Source organism: Gobio gobio (genome assembly GCF_949357685.1).
Source record: "Gobio gobio genome assembly, chromosome: 1".
NCBI classification, from domain to species: Eukaryota; Metazoa; Chordata; class Actinopteri; order Cypriniformes; family Gobionidae; genus Gobio; species Gobio gobio.
The window spans coordinates 30,589,958-30,609,815 of NC_137097.1; the positions used below are offsets into that span (position 1 = coordinate 30,589,958).

Here is a 19,858-nt window from a genome sequence, read left to right on the forward strand (position 1 = left end):
GGCTTTTATTCACATATAAACATTCATCACTTCACAAATCAGATATGGTAAACAGAAGCTCAAGCATGAGAACCAACGAGGTTCATTCTCGTGCACGTTTGAGCTTCTGCAAGAACCAATGAGGTTCACTCCTGTGTTACGCAGCATGTTTGAGCTTCCTCGAGAACCAATGAGGTTCATTCTCGTGTTATGCAGCACGTTTGAGCTTCCTCAAGTACCAATGAGGTTCATTCTCGTGTTATGCAGCACGTTTGAGCTTCCTCAAGTACCAATGAGGTTCATTCTCGTGTTATGCAGCACGTTTGAGCTTCCTCAAGTACCAATGAGGTTCATTCTCGTGTTATGCAGCACGTTTGAGCTTCCTCAAGTACCAATGAGGTTCATTCTCGTGTTATGCAGCACGTTTGAGCTTCCTCAAGAACCAATAAGGTTCATTCTCGTGTTACGCAGCACGTTTGAGCTTCTGCAAGAACCAATGAGGTTCATTCCTGTGTTATGCAGCATGTTTGAGCTTCCTCAAGAACCAATGACATTTGTTCTTGTGGGTCAAGCAAGTACGGTTGTGATTCTGTTTATGTTTGCTAAGGTTTATATGTGAATAAAATGAAATCTTATAATTATCTACAGATAACAGACTACAGATTATATATAGTGCTATATAGCACCAATTTTGGTGCTTCAGTGGTTCTTCAGCGGTTCTTCAGAGGTGCTATATAGCACCTTAGTCAAAGAACCGCTGAAGAACCACTGAAGCACCAAAATTGGTGCTATATAGCACTAAAAAAGGTTCCCCTATGATTACGAGCCAAGAACCATTTTTGGTGCCATATAGAACCTTTTTTTTAGAGTGTATTTCAAGCCAACAGCCACAAGCTATCACAATTGGATCTGTTTGCAAGGCATTTAATCAGGGCAAGGCACCAGGATGGTGCAGGGGGAATGAACCTGTCATAGAGCCATGGCACCATTCTATGGCAAAACCAAATTAAAGTTATATTTTACAAATTCCAAACAGTTTTCCAAATGTATTATGGTCCTGGTATGTTTTTTTATGTGCTGTTTAGGTGCAGTGATCCTCTTATTTTTTGCTGATTCGGAGAAAAGCCTCCGGTTTTGCCTGTGAATATCCTGCAGTAGCATCTTGCTCAGATAATAACAGTTCTGCATGTGCTGAGTGAGCTGGTGTCAATCACTTGCAGACAGCTGCCGTTTCTGTGAGTGCAATAGTGTTAGCAGCATTAATGTCAGCACTAAGCAGTAAAACCTTCCTCATCTAGCCCGCTGGCACAGCACCTTCCCTTGTCCTGCCCAGATTAACGGCTGAATATGCAGTGCAATGCCCAGTGGTGCCGCTCACGTGCCCTGAGAGGCTCTGCTTAGCGCCGAGCAACCAGCCACTATCGGGTGCAGCCAGACGTCACTGTGAAACGGGATTACGCTGCCAAGTGTCACACGTAGAAACACAAAGAAAACAGAGAAACAGCTGAAGACTGATTTGCATAACGCAAGCTTGTATCACACTTTTGCATAACCCACAAAATAAATGTATTGTTCAAAAGGAGCCTTATTTTTTTCCATTCTTAAATGAATTGACATAAATGAGTGTGCTTATTAATGCTGACAGGCAGTAAGAATAAAAAAAGGAGCTTGCAATTATCACCTATGTGTCTAAAGAAAAAACGAGCCTCCATTTGATTTGGAAGGATTTTTATATTCTTCAGTCTGAATTGCATGATAGGGATAGTTCACAAAAATTGTAATTTTGTAATCGTTTACTCATATCATTCCAAGCCTGTATGATAGAGCTGCACAATTAATCATTAAAAGATTGCGCTCTCAATTCAAACTTCCACGCAATCTTATTTCTAAATGACAACGATTCGGCTATGTCTATCAAACCAAAAGTACGATCACAGCGAACATTTAAACTTACTTTTAGTACTTTCAACCACACAGTATAATTTCTGTTACAATAATTCAAATGATCACAGAAGTACTGGGATAAAAGTTTAAAGTTCAGAAATAAACACTGATGTCTATGGTATAGTGATCAAAATCACCTTTTGAAAGCAACTTAGTTTCGTTCATAAATGCTGATTCATCCAGTAATGAATCAAGTAAAGTCTTTATGAGTGAATCATTGAATCATTAATTTGTCAAAACCTCTAGTAAATTACATGATATTTCATTGTCCATTAAAAATCATGGAAGAATTGTTCTCTATTTTAAACAAAAAAATTGTGATTCTAAGTTTATCCAGAATCGTGCAGCTCTGCTGTATGACTTTCTTGAGTGGAACACAAAAAAATGAAGCGGCTTTCTGTGCGTGCATCCCAAGATGGAGTGAAATATGGACAAGCAAAGTATACTTTTGATATTATCTTTTGGTCATTTGATTTTTCTACTTAAAACAAAATGTAGAGAAATTAGAAATGGCTTGATTTTCCTTTTTTCAATTAACAATAATCAACAATAATGTTTCTTCATACTCTTTGGCTTTTGCATATATTTATTGCAAATATACATCTTGCAACAACGCTACAAGGAGTGCGATTTGTTTCCTGATAACAGCGGAAAGAGCTTCAAATAATATAATTTTTGGTTATACAGATAAGAGTAAGACATCATTTGAAACTGAATATCTACTTTTATTTGTGTGCACTCACAACAACAACATAACATGCTTTTGTAAAATAAATGTTTCGCTTTCTTTCATCTAGTTCTCCATTAACTTCTTTCTGGAGCGCGTCACAAAAATGAACCGAAACTCAGCGTCTACTTGCGTAAATCGAAAAGTGAAAACAAATAGGCTATTTGACATTTTCCTGGTTGCATGCTACTACAAGAGCAATGGGCCACAAAGAGCTTTTGAAGCATCAAATCTCATTGTTAAAAAGTATCGCTCAGATGATGGCTACAAAAAAAAGGAAATTTTTAGATCATATTAGATATATACTGTACTATAGAACACAGTGATCAACAGTCATCAACAAGTTGATAAAGTATGGCACAACAATGACATTATCAAGAACAGGGTGTCCATCAACAAATGATAATAAAAAACAAAGAGAAAACTGGTCAGGAAGGCTGTCAAAAGGCCTACAGCAGCATTAAAAGAGCTCTTTCTGGCAAGTATTGGTTGCTCCCTACATGTGACAATCTCCCGTATTCTTCATCTGTCAGGGCTATGGGGCAGGGCGGCAAAACACAAGCCTTTTCTAACTAGAAAAAACATCCAAGCCCAGCTAAACTTTTTAAAAACATACATCCAGTCACCCAAAACCCATGTGGAAAAATGTGTTATGATCTTGATGAGACAAAGATTGAACTTGTTGGCTAAAATTGGCACGAAAACAACACAGCACATCAGCAAAAGAACACAATACCCACAGTGACGCATGGTGGTGGCAGCATCATGCTTTGGGGCTACTTTTCTTCAACTGGAACTGGGGCTTTAGTGAAGGTGGAGGGAATCATAAATAAATAGATTTTGGCTCTGCTAGGCCAGTGGTTTTCAATCCTGGTCCTGGGGACTCAATGCTCTGTAAATGTTATTATCTGACACATTCAGTTCATAAGCTCTCAATTAATGAGCTAGTGATCTGAATCAGGTGTGTTAAATAAGGTAGAGGTGGGTCCACAGGACCAGGATTGAAAATCATAGTGCTAGAGAGCTGAAAATGAAGAGAACTTTCACCTTTCAGCATGGTAATGATTCAAAACACATCTACATCAACAAAATAATTGCTTCAGCCAGAAAGATGAAGGGGAGTAAGAGTGGGGGGACCTGAAGAGGGCTGTGCACGGGAGATTTAACTAATCGCAATTTAACTAATCTGGACCGTTTTTACAAAGAAGAGTGGGAAAATATTCCCAAGTCAAGCCAATAGACTCCTATCCAAACAGACTGAGGGCTGAAATAAAATCAAAGGTGGTTTCAACTTAGCCTGGTTTTACCAGACTCTCGTACATTTAATTTGTACATAGAGTCTGGCCACTCTCCATTGACAAGCGTTTACTTCCTTGAAGGCGGGTTCTCTGTTGAAGTTTAAAACTATTGGATCTGCCAAGAGTCACTCTGAATCTGCCTAACCAATCGCTAACGTTTGGTCATGACGTATGTCACGCGCCGTTCGCCTTTGATTCTCACATTAACTGCGCACACCACCTCAGTATCAGTGATAAAACCTCGTGCATTCGGATTGTTATTTATTCACGGTGGAGAGGAGAGTTTTGTGTTCGGAACGCGCTGCTCTCGTGGTGCATATCTCGTGCAATCATAACATGATTGTATGCTGTCAATAAAATGTCATATGCTTAGTATGATAAGAATAAATGCTGCCTTGAATAACAGCCCAATTCAAATGTTTACGTGCTTTTCTTCTTTTATTTTTTGAGCGGTGGTGAAATATTTTGCTCTTGTAAACACTTGCCAGTATTTAAAGAAATACAAGTCTAGAAATGCAAATTACAGCTCACGCAACCGCGCAGTGCTCTGAAAGGGTCTATAAAGGATATAAACAGTGAGTTTTGAAGTGATATATTCTTGAAAACTCAGAGATGTGGATTCGGACAGCAATTACATTACCACACGACCTTGGTGTTTGTCAAAAGTCGATAATTCAGCCTGGGTTTTTCTCGCGGGTGGTGGGAGACGGACGGCTTCAGCCAACTCCTTCACCACTAACGGAGCGAGCTGGAAAAGACTTTTCCCGGACCACAACATCAGCAGTACAGCAGTGACTGTTCTTGCTCCGTGTAACGGGAGTTCGTTTGTTCAGGGAAGAAGGAGGCGGGAACCGGCGAACGTTTAACAACTTTTAATCAAATAATAAACACAAAATGAAAGTAAAAGCGGCAGCCCCTCACGGACGACTGCCGCGCACAAACATAACAAAACCCACCTTAAAATCCAGGCCTGGTCCTCTCTCGTCCTTCACCGGTGTCGCTCGCCCTTATATGCCTCCGTGCTCCCTCAAGAGAGGACTCGAGACCGGTGTGTCTCAATCACGCACACCGGTCTCGCTCGCTCGTCCACCTCGCCACACTTTTAACTTCTGGACATTCGTCAGCGCTGCCACACACTCGTATCTTTCTCCGACGCCATTACTGAACTACAACTCAAACTAGCGCACGACATCTACGTCATCGCTCTCAGCCACTCCCTCTGTGCGCTGATTGGACCGGTAAAAAATTGTTCGGGGGAAAACCTAAGCATACACCGCAGTCCCAGACGTAGTACTGAAGGAAAATGAAAATTGAGCGGAAGTACGTAGGAGGGCGGAGCCAGGCTAGTTTCAACTAAGTTTTAGTGCAGATTTGTGCACATTTATGCTTGAGGAAGTTTTTTATTTTTTCTCAGGTTGTCATTTTTACATTAAGCATACAAAAGTTCTGATATGATTTATCTTTGTTTTATTTTTTTCTTCACAAATAACAGATTTTTTAACTGTTTTTTATATCCACTGTAAATTTAATTCATACAGTGAAGACGTTTAATGTTTAATTTTTTACATTTCATTATTTGCTTGATATACTGTTAGACTAACATGAAAAAACTTAAAGCATTGTTTATTTCATTTGTACTATTGTTTGTAATTTTCGTCCTCGGTTTTGTTGTATTATGGAATGTTTATTTTAGTTAGCCTAGTAGTTTCTGCTGTGGAACTGAAATTGGTATAAAGAATTAAGAAATTTTCACTGGTATCTAAAATTATATCATAACTTTATTTTCAGCAACAACAAAAAAAGTCTCATATAAGATGCTGGTCAGATTATCCATTCCTAATAATGTTAAATAATTGTGATTACAAAATGATTGTGATTATGATATTTGCCATAATCAAAAAACCCTATATTATTATGCCTTGTCATTGACTAATGTTCACTTCAGACAGAACTTGAGAAACAATGACTTACAATCAGGAAACAAGGACTTTACAGTCCACTTAGGTCCGATTATTTTCCAGATTCGTTCAGGGTATTTTTAGAGGGTAAAAGACACTGTAATGTTTACTTGCATTGTCTGTAAAAAGTAAAAGCAAACAAACCAAATACTGACTGGACAGAAAATTGACTGAGAGGCTCTGGTAATTATCACATTACCCCACCTTTCCATATAAACCATCCAGGTTGCAGCAGGTTAACTGACTAACTGTTTTTGATGGATCAGGAAATGTTTTCTGATTCTCAGTAATGTATTTTTAAAAAAAAATGACATACATCACTCTATTATAAGTATTATAAATGTCATATCAATCAGAGCACTGTAATTGTCCCAGACAGTAACAAGGCTAACATTTATCAGATATTTAAAGGTTGCAAGGCTTGTCTTCTTGCCTTTATTAAGCTTCTAAAGCTTGTGCTCAAAAGGTGTTTGGTTTTCTTGTAAATTCTGTCCTGATGGCTCTGTTGTGTTAGTGGCAGATTTTGGAGAGTTGAGACAGCTGAAATAAAGTTGATCTTTGGCCTCTTTCTTAAACCACCACGTGTTCTGCTTTGAGGACTCTTTGCTTATTGTTTTACTGTGTTATCTCTTACCTCAGCACTGGGAACTTGGTGAGATTTGCACTGTGAAAACCATATGTTCAGAAGACAAAAATGCATCCATTACTTCAATCCCCTAGACTGAACTTGTCTTCTTGTTTGCATTTGGATACCCAAATAGGAATGGCAAATATGACATGCAAAGCCTGTGGTTATTGGTGAATATGGAACACCAGCTGCATTGGAACAGGGGGATTAAATCTGGACCAAAACGCTTACGGCCAAAAAGAATTGTGGCTCAGTGATTATTGTCTTGTTATCAGAGATTTGCTTTATTTGCTTTACTTACAGATTTATTGCTCTCTCTCCTTCTCACTCTTACTTCCACATCTTCTTTTGCTATGTCTACAATTGTCTTAGCCTTTATTTCTGTATTTTTTGTCTCTCTGGACCTTTCCACTGATGTGCACACCCTCTTTTTTCCCCACAGCAGTCCCAGGGTATCCTCGCTTCTCAGGGAGTCTAGCCCACACCTTTCTTCCCATAAGCCATTTGGATCACCATGCCAACAGTGGGGTCCTCTATGGACAGCACCGGTTTTACGATACACAAAAAGGTTGGCACAATTACAATTTCATAAAACCTTTCTACTTTATTTGCAACTCAACTTCTCTTTTGTAGTGTCCAAATATGTTAGTTCCAACATAGTTGCATAAATGGACCCTAAATGAAAGATTAAGAGCACTAATTTAAATAATTAACAGCTATATCTGATCTGTTTCACAGAGAACTTCTATTTAAGAAGCCTTCCGTCCCAGCCCCCACTCATCTCGGCCAATCACAACATCCAGCCCATGTCAAGGGCAGGATCAGGACAACCCCAGGGCTCATGCAGCAGGGACAGAGATGCAGGAAGTGGGGTGGGCCTACACAAGGGCCTTAAAGAGCCTAGCTTAGACAGAGGTGTGGTTTCAGCTGCAAAAGAGAAGGACAGGTCTAGTAGTAAACATGATTCTAAAGACCGCCATCACCACCAACTACCCCATCATCACTCCCATCAACCCCAGCTCCACCCACAACACCCAGTCACTATGGAAGAGATGAACGGCAGAGGACATAAAGCCACTCTGCCTATGGAGTACAAGGAGCATCCACAAAGCATGGGAAAACCTCTTAGTGCCTGTCTGCTCAATGGGAAGATGCTAAATGGGGACCATGGGACTGGGGCAAAGGGCTCCATGAATACTTGCAGTGGGGATGTGGTGGGTAGAAATGTAGGGTCCAATAATGTCCAAAACAGACATTTGGGTGGTGGCACTAACGGGCGCTGTGGTAAAGAGGCAATAAGTGGAGAGATGCGGATCAGTGAACAGCCTCCTACGGACTGTCTGGAGCGAGGTCAGGCAATGCACCATTCGCTGTCCTACTCAGTGCCTCCTCCGCTGCCCATGGCCTCTGCTGCTGGCGGGGGGCATCCAGGTGGCTTCCACTGTCTACAGCTCCATCCTGGCCACCCCCATCATGCAAACCACAACCGTCACTCACACCATCACCCTGACTTTTTCTGCCCTCCACCGCCAGCCCCCATGGGAAATACTTCCTTACATGATAAAGGGATCAATAGTGGTGGATGCAGAGACCCCAAAGTGACTGGAGCCACATTTGTACCATCTGTTAGCCACCTTGGGGAGAAAACCGGAGGCCCCTTCCAGATGGGTAGCTCTGAGTGCCAGGGGGTTGGGGGCGGAGGGAACAGTGTCAAGGACAAGGCAATGGAAAAGTCAGGCAATGGGGGGCATCATGGTAACTGGCCCAGGAAACAACAGCAACAGCCTCCAACCCAGCAGCAGCATCCTTACAGAAAAGCTGAAAAAGCCCCTGACTGGATGCACAACCACAACCACCACCATCACCTACAGCAGCAGCAGCAACAACAGCAGCAGCAGAGCCATTCCCATCAACACCAGACTGTGCGCTCCCGCAGCGCTGACTGCATTAACAGTATGGAAACGGACATCTTCAGATCAACACTGACTCAAGAGTCAAAAGCTGTCCATCCTTTACCCAATCAACCCAATACCAGTTCCCAGCCCTACAGGGACTGCTCACACTCTGGGCCTCCAACCATTCCCTCACCTCTTGCTGGGAAGAACATGGCCCAGCACATGGGTGGAGGAGGACATGGAAGCTGCTCCATGCAGCGAGATGGACAGAAGGTTGCCCGCATTCGTCACCAACAGCACAGTAGGGCTGGCCCGGATACCCCTGGCGTAGACATGGCCCAGGCTAACGGAAACCAGGAGATGAAGCAGAAGATGGAAAATCCTTATGGCTACAACAACAGTGCACATCATCACCCACATCAGCAGCCATCAGTGCTGCATTGGGACATGCAACCTCATCACATCCACTCTGAAGAGAACCAGCACAAAGCTTACATGGAATCTAACAGTGGAGCTACCAACAACAGACCGCCTACACAACAGCAGCACCAGACAGCAGGAATGGGCCCCCCTCCTCCTCCCCTTCATCCAGCTCCTCCTCAAAACCAGCAGGAGGTCACAAGCTCACAGGGAGAGAGTAGTGCTATGAAGAACCTTCTGAAGTACAGCAACCAGCAGCCTCTCCTCCTTTCCCAGAAGAGCCCCTTTGGAGGGCTCGGGAACCTCAAAACGCAAAATGGCACCAGTTGCTCTATCCAGGGAGGCAAGCAGACCCTACCCTCCAGGAAAGGCCAAAGCCATGAAAACGAGCGAGCTGATTGCGGGGGACGTGGCCGAGAGATAGGAGAGGCCCCACATGCAGAGGGGGAGGTACGACAGCCTCCAGTAGGGATTGCAGTTGCTGTGGCAAGACAGAGAGACCCTCCATGCCAAGCATCAGGCAGCCATCCCAGCAGTCGACAGGGGCGGGTGCACTCCACCATGAAAGGTAAGCTTGACCTTTGATCTGTCAGGGCAGAGCAGAGCAGTTTGTTTATTCATGACCTCTGGAAGACTTCACTGATTAAAAACAAATAGCAGAACTCGCCAAGACCCAAAGTGGAAACAGCTTTTCCCTCTTACTCCTGAAAATGCCGATACAGAGGGAGAGAGAGCACACATGCCACCGTAGAAAAAGGCTGCTCGACAGCTGTTTGCATGCTGAGTGCCAATAACAGAGAGAGTTGCAGATGAGAGAAAATCATTGATGTAAATTTATTTACCATTTTAGGCACTCCACGCTCCATGTATCCTTCAGATTTACCTGGAGAGGAGGAGAGGAAAAGGACAAATGTAGAGCACATGGGCCACCACCGGTGCCTAGAGAGAGAACGAGACGTGTTTATCAGGTGAATGATCCACCCTGCACACACTTTTTTTTTTCACTTGTAACACTTGCTCAACCTTTGACCTTTCACCTGTCTCCAATCTGGCTTTGCAGGGATAACAAGGAAAGAGTGGAATTTGCACACATCCATCCCTCTAACAGTTGCCATGGTGAACTCACCTCTCATATCATGGTGCCAGGTGGCACTTCAATGCAGTCAAGCCAATTAGGAGACCCGGCCTCACATACACACTCTGCTCACCACCACTGGATGCCACGCACAGGAAGTCCCTCCCTCTGGATGACCGGTCACTCCTATGGTCAGTAATGTTTTCTTTTTCCCTTAGTTTGCCCTTTCTGATGCTTATATGTAAATGTCTGCTTTATTGATATATTAGATATACTTTCATGTTTTTAAAAATTATCAACATTGTTGTATCCTAAAAGTTGTCCGAAATGTTTTTGTAGGTATTGGCCACACAGCTCTCCACCAGAATCTCCCCCCTGGGTTTTCTGCAGCCATGCCTGCCCCTCTTCAGCCAGTTCTGCCCCTGCCACAGGACCCCTCCACCCAACTGGTGGTGCTGCCCAGCGAGCCTGCCACCCATCCAGCTACCCATCTTGGTATACCATGATGCTTTCTGCCTAGTATTCTCCATTCCTTTCATATCCTCAATTTATTTGACCTGCTGCGAATGACCCATTTGTCAGATTTAGCATTTCATTCTTTTTGTGAGGCACATAGCAGCTCTCATGGGTTTCCCCCTGAAGATTTTACTGTCAGGTTTCCAAGCCTGAAAAATTATGCTCTATAACAGTGTTTCCGCTCAGGTTTCAAGGTTATATGTTCACTTCAAGAGTTTACTTAAGCTTGAGACGTGTAGTGTGCACTTGGTTTATCACCGACGCTCTTGTAGTGTGCACACTTCTAAAACATGCTCTGACTAGTCACAGGCAGACATATACGATGTGTTAGAAATTGCCCCCTATACCCTCATCCACTAGAAGGAGGGAATGAAAACGAGTGAGTGAATTCAGACACTGAGTGTGTCGGAAGGGCTGCTGCTTTTGCATAGTTTGTGCTTGCTGTTTAATAATCATTTGAAACTTAGTAAACTGGCAGCTCCTGTTGTAATGAAAAGATTTATCTTGAACTCTGCCATGGAAACTAGCATGTATAAACCATAATTAAACAATTTAATAATCAATTTAAAAGGAATTTATTCCTGTGTGATATTACGCTGTAGCCACATTGGCTCAATGGTCTGGAAAATGGATGGATGATTCACCTGTGGGAATTCATTCGGCAAACGACTCTCACTGTGCATTATGGGTATTCTCTAGGCGTTTAGTATACATGGGTTGTACACTCATTATTGCGATGCATTGTGGGATTGAATGAGTGCACTCAGTAACATCCACTATGGTTTCAGACACCACTACAAATGACTGTCCCTTGAAATAATGCCCTATTTAAGGGTATGGGGGCGATTTCGGACACAGCCATAGGCTCGTTTAAAGTCTAGTCGACTAGTCTTCAGGTGTCCACAATGTCATAATAAATAAAAGAGCAGCTATGAATAACAGCCTATGAAATTGCTAAGAAGAGCGAAAGCATGCAAGTGAAGAGCACACAATATGCACTGAATCACACAAACCGTTTCCTGTCGACCACCTGCTCCACCCCCACATGGTCTGGGTCAGGATGCTCTCACCATCCCCCTCAAATCTATTGCCATATGTGCTCAAAACAAGCTGAAGTAACAATACCTTCTAGCCTTGTAAGTCTACACAGGCCTCTGCTCCGCAAACAGGCTGTGAAATCTAATTATTTTCATGTCTTAGAAAGCACACTTCCTTCCATGCTCCACAGACAATTCAGCTGAAAGGGGAAGTGCATCCACAAAAGCCTTCCCCCGGGAAACATTAGTTAAGCTGGGTTAATGTTCCAGAGCAAAGGTCCATGATGCGTCAGGGCAAAGACAGGGGTGGGTGAGAAGGGATCAAGCTGAACATGCACATTAATGAAGCTATGTGAAATGGGAAAAGTAGAAAAGCACATTTGACTTGCGGAGGCAGGGGCTGAAGATGTGTCACTGTGGATGTGCACGGCTGGCTTTCTGTTCCTGCCAGGGGAATGGCAGGAGTTTATCCCTGACATGGGAACTAAGAAGTCGCCTAGACTACATGCTGTAGTATTGGCCCGCTGTGGATTTCAGAGAAGGGGATTTTTCAAGGGAGCGAATATAGATTGTCAAATCATTGTGTAATATTTATTCTAATGGGAACTATTTTAACCAAATAATTGTTATTGAAAGCATATATATATCATTCTGTACTCACAAGGCTGCACATTTGGGTTGGAGATATCTAGTGTGAGAAAAATTGAGGGAGGAATGCAGTAAGTGTGAGAAAACGAAAGTGGTGAACAGGGAGCAAGACACCGAAAAGAGCGTGGGAGTGCTGGTTAACGGGGATCTTTCTCTCTCATGAACTCAGTGTAGGCCAGAGTTACTATAGTTATTAATTTTTTTTGTGTTAGTTTTAATACTCTGAATTACATTGAATTTTTGAGAGATGCAAATTCCAAAAAATGCATATTCTGTCATCATCTTCTTCCAAACCTGTATGACTTTCTCTCTTCTGTGGAACTTAAAAGATGATATTTTTAAAAAAGATTGTTTTGTCCATTCAGTGGAAGTCAGTGATAACCAAACAATTTCGTAACCAGCATTATTTAAATTTCCTTAACATTCTTCACAAGTATCTTCTTTTGTGTTCAGCACAAGAAAGAAAGTAATACAGGTTTAGAACATAGTAAACAATTTTTATGTTTGGTGAACTATGCTGGCTTTGACATATAAGAAAGGCCTGTTGTTGCCTAATTGGGATGTTCCTTTTGACAGAACACATCAATAGTGATTGATTGATTGATTGATTGATTGATTGATTGATTGATTGATTGATTGATTGATTGATTGATTGATTGATTGATTGATTGATTGATTGATTGATTGATTGATTGATTGATTGATTGACGCTAATACCCTCATTTTGCATAAACATAAACACTGTATAGTACAGTGGTGGCCAAACTTATTAGAACACACCTGACAGATCTGAAAATATTAACTTTTTTTGCCTCCAAAACATGATTTCATTTCATAATGTTCATGAAACATGCAGATGGTTGCTCTGACCATCAAATATCAGATGAAGTGAGCCGTACTGTTTTTATCCACTTTTAACTTTAATATTTGGTATGTCCACCTTCTGCAGCAATTATAGCAAGCACATCTCTTTGGCATAGTGTCAATATATTTCCTCTGAGAACTTCAACACTAATGTTATCCCATGCCTTCTGCAAATGAAGTCAAAGGCTTTCCTTTGAATGTACTATAGATCTGTCCAGTTTAATTTCCAACTCGCCCCAAATGTGCTCGATGGGGTTGAGGTCCGGACTTTGAGGGGGCCAGTCCATCATTTTCAATGTTCCATTAGATTCCTTCCGTCGCAAGTAGTTCAAGCAATAGTTAGAAGAATGTTTCGGGTCATTGTCCTCTTGGAAAATAAATCCAGGTCCAATATGACGACTCCCAGATGCCAAGTGTTCTAATAATTTTGGCCACGACTGTATATACTGTATGTCTTTGGGTAGAGGTGATGATCCTAAGTGAGACCCATATATTAACATTCTGTTCACTAACATGGCCTTCCACATGGTAAGACTAACACTTCTATTGCTCTCATTAGATGTGATGGAGCAGTCTGGTCTGTGGCCCCCAGTCTACAGGGCCCGAGGGGCTCACTCCCACATGCAGCATCCTGCTGTGTATCCTCGCTCACAGTTTCTACGGCAACAAGAGCTTTATGCTCTCCAGCAACACCAGCAGCTGCAGCATCAGCAACACCCCAGCCATCACACGCCACCACCTCCATCGCACAGAGCAGCAAACAACATAGAGCTACAGCAGAGAACCAGAGTCGACCACAGCCAGGTACACACAAATGCACAACCCCTTATATAGCCATTGTATATCAGACTGTACAAAATACAGCGGTTTAGAAACAACTGAGCTTTCAAATGAGCTAATGCCTGACACCTGATACTGAGAGTGGATTTACTCTTTTCCATGGAACTAGACAGTTGTTTTTGTGTGCATGGGGAGTAAACAACATTTGGAGCCAATAAATCATGAGTTTTTATATAAACAAAAATACCCCTATAAAACCACAGCTGCTCCCTAGGGCTCTCATCACTTCCTCCAAGGTCCTGTTACATCTAGACATGCACAACTAAATGCAGTCTTCAATGAACTGCGGCATGATTGGACCAAGCACTATTCTTTTTGATTGCAGGTCAAAATCAATAGGTCCAAGCTATTAGGGTCTAATTGAAACCTGATTCAGCAAAACAGGGGTGTAAAATTGCAATTACTTGGATGTGCAGTATGCATGACCTGGCAGTCTTCAGAATATTTATCAGTTTCCTTTACCCAACCAAATTGTCCAGATCTCATTTTGAGGCTTGAATTCTCTTTATGGATTTCCCTTCTGATCTCTGTTCCGTTCTGACCATTGTTTAATGTTTAGGTGCAAAAGAAACCAGAAGAGCAGAGCATGGAGCTAGAAGACATCCTGTCTGATCCAAGGACTCCCAAACCTGCTAAGTGCTATGCCTACGGCCCATCCAACCGGGCCTCCTCGCCCCCCAGGGGCTCCACTGCCCACTTGTCGCCCTGCTGCCAGTCCCCTTGTATGCGGCCTCACCCTAAAAGCACACCTTCTACTCCTTGCCCCGCCCCAAGTCCGGTAGCTGCAACACCCCGCTCACCAGCCATCAGCCCTTCCCCATCACAACTGCCCAAAGCTGTGGAGTCCCAGGAAAAGAGGGTGGAAGGGCAGCCGCCACAGGACTATCCTCAGTCCATGGAGCCTGGTAAGGAGCTATTCTTTGTTACATATCAATAAAAGACTCTAATGGCTCGTATCCACCGAGCGGTACAGTTCAGTACAGTACAGTCTAGTGTTGTCTAAAAAATCCAAACCGCGATACCAAGTCAGTACTGAAGAAGAAGACACGCTTTGTTTGAGCCAAAGCTGCAAGGAAAAACACAGCTGAAAAAGCACACGCAATTGACGATTCTCTGTCAACCAATCAACGTTCTGCAGTGAGTCTAGCGCCACCCTTTAGTACCGGACTACTGTGCTAATTACCCCAACGGAACGGTGGCAAAAATGTGGTAGGGTACGGTACGGTACCATTTACAACTTCTGACAATGGAAACGGCAAAAATTGCGCAATGTACTGAACCGTACCACTCGGTGGAAACAAGCCATTAAAAATGCAATGTTTTACTCTTCTTAACTTGTAAAAGTCTTGTCTGTCTTCTGTCGCTGTCTTGAAGCTAAGGTGCCTGTTTCAAGTCATCCTGTCTCAAAAACACATGAGCCACATGTTGGTTGTTATTCATGCTGAGCCCCTCATGCAGAAACAATCAGGGCTTTTTTTAGACTCTGTGGCTCTGTGTGGGCGGCTATATAGGCAAGAGCACGATTGACTAAGCTGCTGATAGATGCATAAAATGGCTGCCAGCTCAGCTCCCCAGCGCCATCACATCAGTAATGATGGAGAAACACCTTGTCCAGACTCACCCCCACCCCCCAGCCTACACCCTCTTTATCATCATTAGCACCTCACTAACTGTTACAGCATGCCAAGGATATAGCAGTGTCAGAAAGAGAGCCCTGTTTTACCTCAGAATTACCCCTTTAACAGCTGCACTTCTTAACGTGGAACTAAGATCAAGGCATAGTGTCACTGTCATGTGGAATATAATGCGTTCTTGTTCAGACCTCTGGCGCAATGCTTGTTAAACATGTCAAAAGTGTCAAACAAGTCTAGTTTTTCTGCTGATAGCTTTAAAAGCTTTGTTCTTGACACAACTGAGCTTTGTTTATGTTCCCTGTCACAGATTTGCCACCTGGATATACCTATCCAGAAATCAACATGGGATATAGGAATGGCCCCACCACTCAAGTCGTACAGCTTGCAGAGCCTGCTGATCTAGAGGATGTTCAGACTAAACCTGTTGAACACTCTCCTCCAGCTCTCTCCAACTTGGGAGAGGGCCTTGAATGCCATGCAATGGTGAGGCCACTCCAAGAGCCGCAAGAGCCAACAATGGAAGTTGAAGCCACTAACCCAGTCGAGGGACAGCCTGAGGGTGCGTTTGAGCAAGGGGAGGATGTGGAGACGGTCATGGCCATGAGATGCTGTGCACCCGTAGAGGCTAATGAGGTAAAGGAGCATGTCGAGATAATTTGCACACCTGCTGAAGTTTCAGGCTGTGAAGGAGGACATGTACCTACCCTGTCGTCTGAGCAAGTAATCCATCAAGAAGAACCAATCGTTACCTTTGAGGAAGAAGCGGGCGAAGATACACTTCCTCAAGAGAGCGAAGGCATTGAGACACCGCAACAACCATGCGTCTCTGATTGTTCACCCAAACAGCTGTCAAACGCAGAGGTTGCAGTGGTTGACGAGGAAGATCACAAGGAAAACTGTGCAAACGTTCCATCGCCAACTGCGAATACCTGCCCCCAGAGTCTTACATCAAGTTACTGGAGTCTGGAGCTCCTCATTGCTGCAGCCTTCTGTGGAGACTGTCCTCCTCCCTCTCCACCCTCCTCCTACCAATCCCAGAGATACTGTAGCCCACTCAACTCCACCTATCATGGCATGGAACTGCTGAGTGAGCTAGCTGATCTGGAACTGCAGCGTTATCACCAAAGTTGCAATAAAACTCCAGGTATGTTACTGAACAGTTTGCAGTAAGAACCTGTTTTGCTGATCCAAGGCACTGGTTTTGCTTCAATTAAAAATATGAATCCTAAAGAATACATATGAGTGTTGTTTGTGTATTAAAGGGTACATACACACACAGTTTCTGCCAGTCTCATGTTAATCTTGAGTACCTATAGAGTAGTAGTGCATCCTTCATATCTCCGAAGAGTCTTTAGTTTTATCATATTTATAAAAGACAGATAAGCTGTACTGATTCTTTCCAAAAACAGCTGAACACATGGAGGTGTGCAGTGGGTGGAGCTAAAGAGTCACGAGTGCACACACACACACACACACACACACACACACACACACACACACACACACACACACACACACACACACACACACCTATGACACACACACACAATACATCATGGCATTATCCCTGGATAACTTTCGATTCACTATACGTTGGTATTGTTCACATTATATGCACTTAAGCGCCGATTGCCAACAAAACACACACATTTGATGCAGTTTCACTCACCGCCTGCGGTTGTACTCTAAAAAAAAACTTTTGCAGAGAAATACTCTGTCATACGTCCAACTCGTTTTTATTTTATTTTATTTTGGCCATGTTTAGCATGAGAATCAACTCTTTAACAGAATGCATGAAATAGCATTAAACCCCGCTTTAAGCTTTCTGCAAACAGTGTTTTTGGTCACTAAACAGGACACATTTGTGAAAAGGGGTTTTGTAATCTCAAAAGCAGTTGGTGTTTTGACTTCAGAGCATTGGCTAGGCTAATTAACCGTTTAACCTCTAGTTCTTTAAAGCTTCCCATGTAAAATGATGTATAGTGCTTGTTAGAGCGATCCATTTAACTAGTCCCAGAAGTTCTACTTCCTTGTCACGAGCTACAATTAAAATTGTGAACACAATATTTACTTTTTATTGATTGTTAAAAGCATTTGTTGAAACACATCAGCATAATTGTCTTGGTAATATACAGTGCTATCTAAACGAGGAAACCTTTGATCCTGTGATATTTTATAGACCAATCTGCATTGGACTCATGAAGAACATTTTGATATTTGTAAATCCAGACCCTTCATTTCAGCCTTTCCTACATTGTCTGCTTCCTGCTAGCAAGGATATAAGACAAATAGCTAAATCATCAACATGCTCTCTTACATTGTATATTCCACAGTATGTCGGCCATTATGTTGTGTTTCTTTTTCTTCATCAAAAGGAGAAGATCAATGGATTTTTGACCTACAGAGTCTTGCCACTTTGGCAGCAGCTCGCGCCCTTGAATTGGGCTCTCAGGATAGTGGCACCACAAATGCTGAGATGCAGTTTCCTGCTAGAAGAACTCTCAACTTGCGCAGAAAATGCAGCTGGACACCTCGCCATGAGCCGGTAATACACCCTTGTTTTGCTTTTTTTCCCACATAATATGTTTTTCATGCAGTTCATATTATGTAACATTACATATGTATGTATTATACTTCTTACTTTACTTGCCTTCTATCTCTGTAGTCCTTTTTTTGTCAAAAGTCAGAAGTCATCCAAGGTTGCAGCCACTAACCAGCAACTAAGGGAAGGGTTGTATGATTTTGTTCCTCTAGGTGTGTCCAGTGAAAAGTGCCATGGATAGTATGGATGGGCAGGAGTTGGAGATGCGGGTGAGGCTGGCAGAGCTGCAACAGCGTTACAAAGAGAAGCAAAAAGAACTGGCCAAACTCCAGAGAAAGCATGATCACCAGTAAGCACAACATAACCAGTTCATAACATAACTAAACATGCTTAAAGGTGATCTGTGTAATTTTTTCCATTATAACTTAAATTTCTCTTATCCCAGTTTACATGCAGATTACTGTGCAAACACTAGTAGGTGTTCCTAGTTCTGGTTGCCTTACTATTAGTTATGAAAGTCAACATCCCTGGTATTAAGATGCGTTTTGGTCGATCGGATCACAAGTGGACAATGCTAAATACAGATGTAAATGGGTCTAAAATGCTTTCAGCTTGTCCACTTTCCACCACTTCCAGAGGTAGTGGAAAACGCATTCGACCGAATTGCTTTCGTAGTGTAAACGCTCATGTGTTCGTATAGCCACTAAAAGACCTTCTACTCTCTGCCTACTGACCCAATGCGCAAATCTTATGGGAAGCGCACTAGTCAGACGGGATTTAAACTTTGTTGGCCCAAGTTTGGTTTGAAGATGAAAAACGTCCCAAGCACAATGTTCTCTCGCCATTCCTGATTTCTAACACAGTCACAGCGTTCGGCTGGTCTTGCGTCTGTCAGATCAGAAACGAAAGCTGATGCTCTCCCTGTGTTTTTCCATCATCTCTGGGCCCGATCATTCTCCATTAGATCGGAAGATCTGAAAAAGCCCATAGACCCTCCCCTCAAAGAAATCAGGACAGAAGTGATTGAAAGTGGACAAAAGAGTTGGATTAAAACACCAGGTGTAAACGGGAATTTCCCTCGTCTATTTGTGATCCGGTTGACCAAAAAGCATCTTAATACCAGGTGTAAACAGGGCCTATGATGTGGTTTCATGTCATTCCATGCTAAAAACATTCACTTATTTTTGCAATTACGTTTTGTGACACTAGTGGCAAAAGTTCAGCAAAAGGTAACCTTGTTTTCCTTTAGGAAAGAGGAGACTCCTCGCAGTCCAGCACGTCGAGGCCCTGGTAGACCACGCAAGCGAAAATCAGTCCCTGGTCTTGGCTCCGGGACCCTTAATGAACCCCAGAAAAGAGTAAAGTAAGTAAATCCTGTTCTTCTGTCCTCTTCGCCTGCTTTTCACACACAGCAGATAAGCTCCCCCATATCAACACAACCCTGCAGACGACTCCTCAAACCATAAACAGGAAACGGGAGAACTCATCTGACCTCAATGAGGAAGTCCAGTTACGCTTTATCTTTCCTAATCAGTACTGGGCCTGAATTGCATTACATGCATTTGGCAGCGAATTGCACTTGGCTGTGTCTCCTTGTGAAGGTTCCACTGTATGTTTGCCTGGTTCAGGCTTATAGACACTATCTTAAATATCTGTTCATGCACTGTGTGTGTGCGCCTGTCGATAAACTTGTTCTGTGTCTGCCAATCGCTGATGTGAATGGCATGACTGTCCTGCAGCAGCCGGGGGGGGATTCAACAGGCTGTTGGAGGTAATTAGAGCACTGTGAATTCTCCTCTAATCTATTTCATTGCCAGGAATGTGACAGATTCCTGTCGTTTAGCACTTGGGTC

The 19,858-nt window shown here is 42.9% G+C and overlaps 1 protein-coding gene across 1 annotated transcript in view; it reads left to right on the forward strand.

Moving 5' to 3' along the window:
* bahcc1a (BAH domain and coiled-coil containing 1a) overlaps positions 1-19,858 on the forward strand; it is a 118,145-nt gene that overhangs the window by 65,215 nt on the left and 33,072 nt on the right. The window contains exons 4-14 of the mRNA XM_079825720.1: positions 6,977-7,102; positions 7,273-9,417; positions 9,700-9,817; positions 9,910-10,115; positions 10,264-10,419; positions 13,549-13,793; positions 14,389-14,734; positions 15,771-16,607; positions 17,839-18,008; positions 18,218-18,354; positions 19,255-19,368. Coding sequence (XP_079681846.1) covers positions 6,977-7,102; positions 7,273-9,417; positions 9,700-9,817; positions 9,910-10,115; positions 10,264-10,419; positions 13,549-13,793; positions 14,389-14,734; positions 15,771-16,607; positions 17,839-18,008; positions 18,218-18,354; positions 19,255-19,368 — 4,600 coding nt within the window. The remainder of the gene's footprint in view (positions 1-6,976; positions 7,103-7,272; positions 9,418-9,699; positions 9,818-9,909; positions 10,116-10,263; positions 10,420-13,548; positions 13,794-14,388; positions 14,735-15,770; positions 16,608-17,838; positions 18,009-18,217; positions 18,355-19,254; positions 19,369-19,858) is intronic.